The sequence below is a fragment of the Argentina anserina genome, chromosome 3, assembly GCF_933775445.1.
Source record: "Argentina anserina chromosome 3, drPotAnse1.1, whole genome shotgun sequence".
In the NCBI taxonomy this organism is placed as follows: domain Eukaryota; kingdom Viridiplantae; phylum Streptophyta; class Magnoliopsida; order Rosales; family Rosaceae; genus Argentina; species Argentina anserina.
This window is the reverse complement of record NC_065874.1, coordinates 14,475,086-14,482,230: the sequence shown is the minus strand read 5'-3', so window position 1 is coordinate 14,482,230 and position 7,145 is coordinate 14,475,086. Positions and strand designations below refer to the sequence as shown.

The 7,145-nt window shown below is 39.0% G+C and overlaps 1 protein-coding gene across 2 annotated transcripts; it reads right to left on the bottom strand.

The window, feature by feature from the left end:
• Positions 1-312: 312 nt before the first annotated feature.
• On the bottom strand, positions 313-4,595 carry LOC126786663 (uncharacterized). 2 transcript variants are annotated; one of them, XM_050512555.1, is made up of 4 exons: positions 4,358-4,595; positions 3,773-4,236; positions 3,019-3,141; positions 313-2,154 (listed from the first exon to the last, which is right to left on the bottom strand). In XM_050512555.1, exons 2-4 carry the CDS (start codon positions 4,160-4,162, stop codon positions 610-612), a joined length of 2,058 nt encoding a protein of 685 aa, XP_050368512.1. In that variant the 5' UTR covers positions 4,163-4,236; positions 4,358-4,595; the 3' UTR covers positions 313-609. The 2 variants fall into 2 exon arrangements, with proteins under 2 accessions (XP_050368512.1, XP_050368513.1); XM_050512556.1 differs by having other exon boundaries at positions 3,773-4,187.
• Between the last annotated feature and the right edge of the window lie 2,550 nt (positions 4,596-7,145).

Below are 7,145 nucleotides of genomic sequence, written 5' to 3'. Positions count from 1 at the left end.
TTGATCGGGAGTTTCTATAAGATTAAGCACTTTCGGCGAGTTTGCTCCTATTCTATCCCAGCAATGTGTAACCTGCTACAAATTGGGTCCTTTGATAATGCGTGTGTCAATATCCTGCACTCCAGTCTCATCTCCCACGCATCTCGTGCCTCAAAAGGTCTCAAGGGCAAAACATTTCTCGTGAGTACCAATCGGCATATCCCTATGGTTGATGATCTGTGGGATGAGAGTGAAAAGGTCGGGCAAATTATCTCACCACAGCATTGTGAAATGTCAAACTTCAAATCGCCCTCCCAAAAATAAACAGAAATTCATTACTTTTCCCAGCTGAGAGAAGATTTGCTTACTATAAACTGAATGAAACATTTCTCATAACAATGATTACATATTACAAACTAGGAAATGTTATCACTGGTCTACAACTTCCCCTGCTTCTAATCTACTCTTGAAATGATACAACATAATGACTTGCTTTCTGGATCACTTGCAAAAGGAGTCCACTATCATGTGCATTTTATTCAAAGGCTCCTCATGACCACCTGTAAGCAGTTTCAAGTGGCAAAAAGTCAACACCTTAGTCTTCTGGGTCTCTGCGCTGCTTCTCTATGTCTAGATCTTCTGTTTAAGAACATGACGCAGTTGAACTTTTTGACTGTCCAACCTCGCCTCCATTAGTCTTGCCTTCAAACTGTTCTTCTGCGCACCAAGAGGGATGCAACCTTTCATACCCCGAATGTGATGATTCCCAGAGTCCGGTGAGCTCCAGTGCCCCATTAAATCAGAGGGGCTATAATTACCTTTACCTGAACCTCGATCGGGGGACAAAATACCCCCATTGGATATCCTTCCGTTTGAGAGCCTACCGTTTATACCCTCTACTGAGATAATCTTGTAGTTATCTTCATTATTTGGGCCAGATCTCCAAAGCCTTGCTATACTTGACACCTTCTTTGACTGCTTTGTTGGCCCCGAGCAAACCTCACTAATTTCAGTGATTGGTGTTTCCCCATCAATTTCCTCTTCCCATTCAGTTCCACTGTCTGAGACGTTACTCCCTCGGTGATTCTTATTGACTGATGGGGCACTCCCATCAGGCGAATAGCTTGAGTCCTGATCCTCAAGATGGCTCACAGTTTCCCATCCACTCTCATCTTCTTCTATGTCACCATTGTCACCAACATATGCAATTGTGTGCCTCTGGATACGGTGTTTATTGATACTATTAGCTTCAGGACTCACAGTTCGAATTTTGGAAGCATGGCTAACAGGACTGTATGCAACACACTGTTCAATCTCCCTCTCATTAGGCTCACCAAAATTTACTTCTTCAAACACAGAAAAGATATCATCAGGATTGGGGGGCTCATAAGAAAAGTCCTTAACGTCTTGAATGTTTACAGCAGCAGCAGCCTGTCGAAGATACTCTCCTTCTTTCACTTCCTTCACATCTGCGGTTGAACTTCTCGACTTCAAGAAGTTCTCAAGATCTGCCACCAGCTTGTTCATCAGAGAATACTTTTCTTCAACAGCCACTTTTGCATCAACCAACTTCATTTGAACACGTTCCTCGCGCCAGACCTCGGCCATCTGCAACATCTTCCTTTCCTCTTCCACATCATCTCTGAGTTTCATGGATTCTCTCTTTAACGCTTCAACTTCAGCTTTGTCTTCTCCAATTTCCTTCGCAAGCTCATCACATACTTCCTCAATTAACTCTCTAGCCTTTCTTTCTTTTTCATAGTCCTGCATGTATCGCTTTGCAGATAACTTGGCATCAGCAAGGTCATTCACCAATTTAGAATTGAGAATTTCAGTTCTCTGACGACTCTTCCTTTCCCGGTTCAATTCAACCTTGATGTCATCAATAAATGCACGAATTTTCTCATGCTCTCTGCTCCGCCATGAAACCTTTTCCTCATTCATGTTCCTCAAGAAGTGTTCAAGTTTCTTTTTTGAGGAACGTCGCTCCAACTCAAGCTCCTGAATGCGGGCTCGAGCCTGCTCTAATTCAGATTCAAGTACATTTACCACCGATACAGCACTGACTTGTTGATCGAGAAGCTTCATTTGGCTGTAAATCTGGCGTACCTCTTCTGATGATTTCAAGCAGACAGGATCCCATTTTGTTGCACCCTCCATGACAGAGTTGGATAACTGAAATGAGGGTTGAAGCTTAGAGGTGCAAAGCAAAGGAGAGACATGACTTATATTGATTAAGGGAGGTATACAAACATATATACGAAGTACTGAAAACAATTGAAACATGAAAAAGCTAATATGACACGAACAGTAAGAAAATGAATGTGTTTCCCTGATAAGGTTTAAATAAGGATATGGATAATGTTCAAGTCATTCATACCTGTCCTAATTATCCCAAAAAAATCTCGGCATAATCTCCCATATTTCCCACCATTCTTGATATTTGGAAAATTTAGCTAAACAGCTATGAGTTTACCTCATTTGTGCTACTCCCAATCATATAATTCCATACTTCCTCAAAAGTTTTCCATAAATGACAATGTTCCTCTAAGAAGGTTGTATGATTTGATTCAGTTAAGAGGTTGTGGTACAAGCCAATTCATATCACATCTCTAAGACAAGTAAATCTTCCTGCAGAATTTTCTTCCAAAAATGTATGAAAGAAATTTAAGTTCCCCCATGAGAAATGAAATTCTAAAAGTCACTCGTCGGTCCTTTTTAGATGATGTGTAAAACAAAATTTAAAAATTCAAAATTTTGTACCATGACAACCATTCCTTTGAAAACAAAAATAGGTAATCAGATGAAAGGATAAACACACACGGTTTTTGACAAGAGTAGTCAAACAAAAACTATAGGAAATAAGTCATCTAAGATAGAACGGTTATGCCCAAATAGCTGGACTTCAATGGAGTTGAGCACATCTGCCACATGCACCCAACAATAGAAACTCTCATTGTACTCGAGTCTCAAAAATATGATACACTTCATACCTGCTCAGATTTTAAAGATCAGTGACATTGATTGGAAAAATTATACCTTGCGTAAGAATCCACTCCTTGAGGTAGAACCAGGGCTTTGTACATTATCCTTGGCTTCCGAAGCAAACCCTTTGCCATTGCGTGGGTGAATAAATGGTGCCCCAATATGGCCAGCATCAGGCTGCAAAAAAGAACAGAATAATATATCTCAATATCACAGTACACGACAGAGCCCATAACCACCCACCGCTGGAGAGCACGCAATACGCACGGAAAAAAAAACACGTAACGACCCACGATTTTCAGAACACATTAACTAAAAACGCACACACAATAACTTGTAGGTCACTGCTCCATCTCAAAACATCCACAGTAAGCTTTAAAGTAAACATCACTAATCTAATCAAAAGGAAAAAGGCTAAGCAAATTTCAACAACCAATCTTACCATAGTAAGAGCTCCTAAGCGTGAAAATTAACAAACATAGAGACATTACCAATTTAATCATTTTTAAAAAGAGAAGAGAATCATTTCAATGCAAGCTTAACAATCAATCCTCCGAGTGTCGAAGTGAGACCTCATCTTCCTTCTAAAGTAATAATCCCTAGCTCATTTCGACATCATTAATCACATCACACAAATCTTGTGCTTGGTAACTTATCCCCAACAACATAAATATCAATCAGCAAAAAAAAAAATCATTTAAATTACAACAAAAGGAAAAGGTCAAACTCAATTGCTATCAGATTCATCGACTCCAAAAAAAAACCCCCAGATCTTCATAGAGAAGCATTCAAGCTCTAAACAGCTCACCTGAAACCCTAACTGCTGAGCACTCCGTCTCTCAACACCGGTCTCCGGCAGCTGAAGCCTCCAGAGTCCGGCGGCGAGCTTCCTAGCCGACAGGGGGACCTCTCTTCCCTTTCTACCCTTCCTCCTAGGTCCTCCGCCCTCGTCTCTCGGTTCTTGTTCCTCGAGGTCATTTTGGTCTTTCCGCCTGTCATTCCCGTTTTCCGCGGTGTCTTGGATCTTCCACTTGAGTAGAGGCGTCTCGGGCCGGCTCCGTTTGCCGGTGGGGAGGCCGGCCCGCTTGAGTCGGGGCAGAGCCGAGCCCCGCGGCTTGCGGTGGGCGCTGGGGGGACGCTCCGGCAGAAGATCCGAGTCGGGGAGCGGGAATGCTGGGTCGGAGCTGGGCTTCTTCATCGAAGTTAGGGGTGGAATGACAAGTCTGCACCCAAAGAGAAGTAGTCCAAGCTGAAATCTTCAAGGCCTAGATTCTGGAATTATAAAGGGTCTATCAAATAAGTGAACCCAAAATAGAAGCCGAGATTGAATTAAAATGGACAGAAATCAAGAATTCGAGAACATTTAGAGATTAATATCGGAGAAGCAAATCACCTTAGGAGTTAGGATGGTCGACGAGGAAGAGAACCGCGCGACGGTTGACCTCGGCGAGCCGAGCGAATCAAAGAGGCGTCGAGTCTTGACTTGACAGTTGAGACGAGAGAGCAGCTGAGCAGAGATCCAGAGAGTGACTATGATGTTGACATTTCAGAAGAGAAAAGGGTTTGTGAGGGAAATGGGGAAGAAGAGCAGAGCTGAGAGAGAGAGAGAGAGTGAAGGTTGTGGGCACTAGTTTTTCAGAGAGAGAAAATGAGGACCAGAGACATACCTCGCCCTACAAATACATAGAGCTGTACAAATATACGAAAGACGTCTTCATCTAGATTTTATGTTTTTTTTTACTCGGTTTTGTTTCGTGCAATACGATGTCGTATCTGTTTGGATTGTTTGGGGTGAAAACTAAACAAGGGGGCGGCAAGGCCATCTCCAACCCCCGTGTTGTGCCACAAAACTGTGGCACACTTCGTCTTTAATTTATGGGGTAGTATGTCTTAAAAGTGTGGTATAAATAGTCTAAAAGGGCCAAAAACACCATTTTATGTTATTTTTGGCACACATTTGTAGCACATTAACACGCGTGGATCTCACCTCAAAATTATTTTATATTGTTATTTTGATAAATAATTTCATAAATATATAACAATATTGTTTAGTTGACATATATATATTTCATTATTTGAAAAAAAAATTATATTTTTCTTTATTGATATAATATGGGTCATCTATTTGCACCTCCCTTTTTTTGCTATTTATACGTCTTTGAAATATTTATTTACACAACATTTCCAACTTTGCCCATGTTTTTATTACACTGTACACCTCCCTCCACGACTCTACCGCCGGCCGTGCGTATGGGCAATTGGCTCTCTCTCTCTCTCTCTCTCTCTCCTCTCTCTCTCTCTCTCTCTGTTTGTATAGTTTAGGATATCGATCTGAGTTGTGAACTCAAACCCTAGGTATTTTAAGAATTTAGCTAGCTCCTTGGTCTCTCTGACTCTCTAATTTTTATGGTTGGGATTGATTAGCTGTGATCAATCTCTCTCGTCCAAATCAATGAAATTGGATCCCAATTATATAAAATAACTTTCCAAAACCTTATTCCCTGACCTTAGTCATGATTAACTACTTCAATTTGAGAAACTACAAATAGATTCAAATTGAAAAGTCACTGGAATGTCAGACCACCTAGGAGAAAAAAGACACCTAAACGGTATATTCGACTAAATCGAGTTTGAATTGAGTTGTTTTTTTGCTGGTAAGGGTAAGATGGAGGAAAAAAATATTCAAAAATTAAAAGAGATGCAAATAGCAAAAAGGGAGGTGCAAATAGAATCCCCAAATAATATATTACAACACTAAATTGAAATAAAACTTGTATTTTTTAGTGTAATAACTCCTTAACTATTAAATATAATTTATGAAATTTAAATTTAGTTAAGTTGTCATGTAATTTTAATTTTTATAAAATAAGATAAAAAGTAATCGTTCATTATAATATTATTTTAATTTTAATTATTTAAATTTCATGTAATTTTAATTTTTCATAATACATTTAATTTTATAATTTATAAAAATAAAATTGCAATTAAATGATCGTATATAAATTAAAAAGTATATGACACATTAAAAAATATTAAAGGGATACAAATAGCCTATTTGAATTTGAGACGGTTGATGTCAAATTGATGAATGATACCAATTTGGTGTGCCACAATGTAGCTCACAAGCTACAAATAGCCCTTTGGATTGGAGATGACCTAAGAATATAGATCATATCAATTTGAAAAAGAAAATGGTAGGAAAAGAAGAACATGGATGGCTGATGGCTCAAAATACTACTTACCACATCTCATTTCTCTTCGTATGTGTTTCTCGACACCATTAGTGACGTCAATTAGGCAAATGATGTCATATAAATTCTATGTAAAATGATTAGTTTGAAGATATCAATTGTGTTATTTTGATCGTGAGTCACTCACATTTGATTTGTTTTTTTTTTATGTTTTTAGGGGAAAGCCCTAATCTTACCACCAAAAACTACTTTGCTCTTCTCAAGCAAGCATACGAAGCAGTCTTGCAAACAATCTTTTGTTTATATATAGCAATGCTACTCAAAGAGGGATGCGATTGCTTATTGAAACTTGAAACAAATAATGTCATGGAGAAAGAAGTGAGGGCACAATTTGGTTAAAATTAAGACTACCACCAAAGGTGGTTGTGAATGTGAACTTTGTGAATTGTGGTGGGGTTCTGATCTAAAATATGAGAGTACAGATTAAACGTTTGGCTGTTAGTTTTCTAGAGGACCTTAAAAACGATTCAAAATTGTTCCAAACCCGTGAGGAGTACTTGCCTGCCAAACTGGAAGATATGAATGTATAGTTGTTTCACTATATAACAGTTAAAAAAGAAAGTTGCATTTTACTTAGTCTTATGATGTTGACATTTCAATAGAAAAGGGTTTGTGAGGGAAATGGGGAAGAATAGGAGAGAGAGAAGGGGGGCGGGGGGTTGTGGACTTGTGGGTACTAGTTTTTTAGAGAGAGAGAATCAGGAACAGAGACAGGCCGAGGTATACAAATATAGAGAGTTGTACAAATATACGAAAAACGTCTTCATCTAGATTTTTTTGTTTATTATTTATGTTTCTTTTACTCTGTTTTGTTTCGTGCAATACGATGTCGTATGTGCTTGGATTGTTTGAGGGTGAAAACTAAAAAAAGGGGGCAGTAACAATATGGATAATTTTCTGTTTGAAAAAGAAAATGGTAGGAAACGAACA

What these genes read in the sequence shown, in the direction of transcription:
- LOC126786663 (XM_050512555.1), bottom strand. Translation starts at nt 4,162, where the DNA reads ATGAAGAAGCCCAGCTCCGACCCAGCATTCCCGCTCCCCGACTCGGAT. An exon ending in CTCAGCAGTTAGGGTTTCAG is followed by an intron (nt 3,142 to 3,772) that starts GTGAGCTGTTTA and finishes TCTTTTTTGCAG; the next exon opens with CCTGATGCTGGCCATATTGG. An exon ending in GGAGTGGATTCTTACGCAAG is followed by an intron (nt 2,155 to 3,018) that starts GTATAATTTTTC and finishes CCCTCATTTCAG; the next exon opens with TTATCCAACTCTGTCATGGA.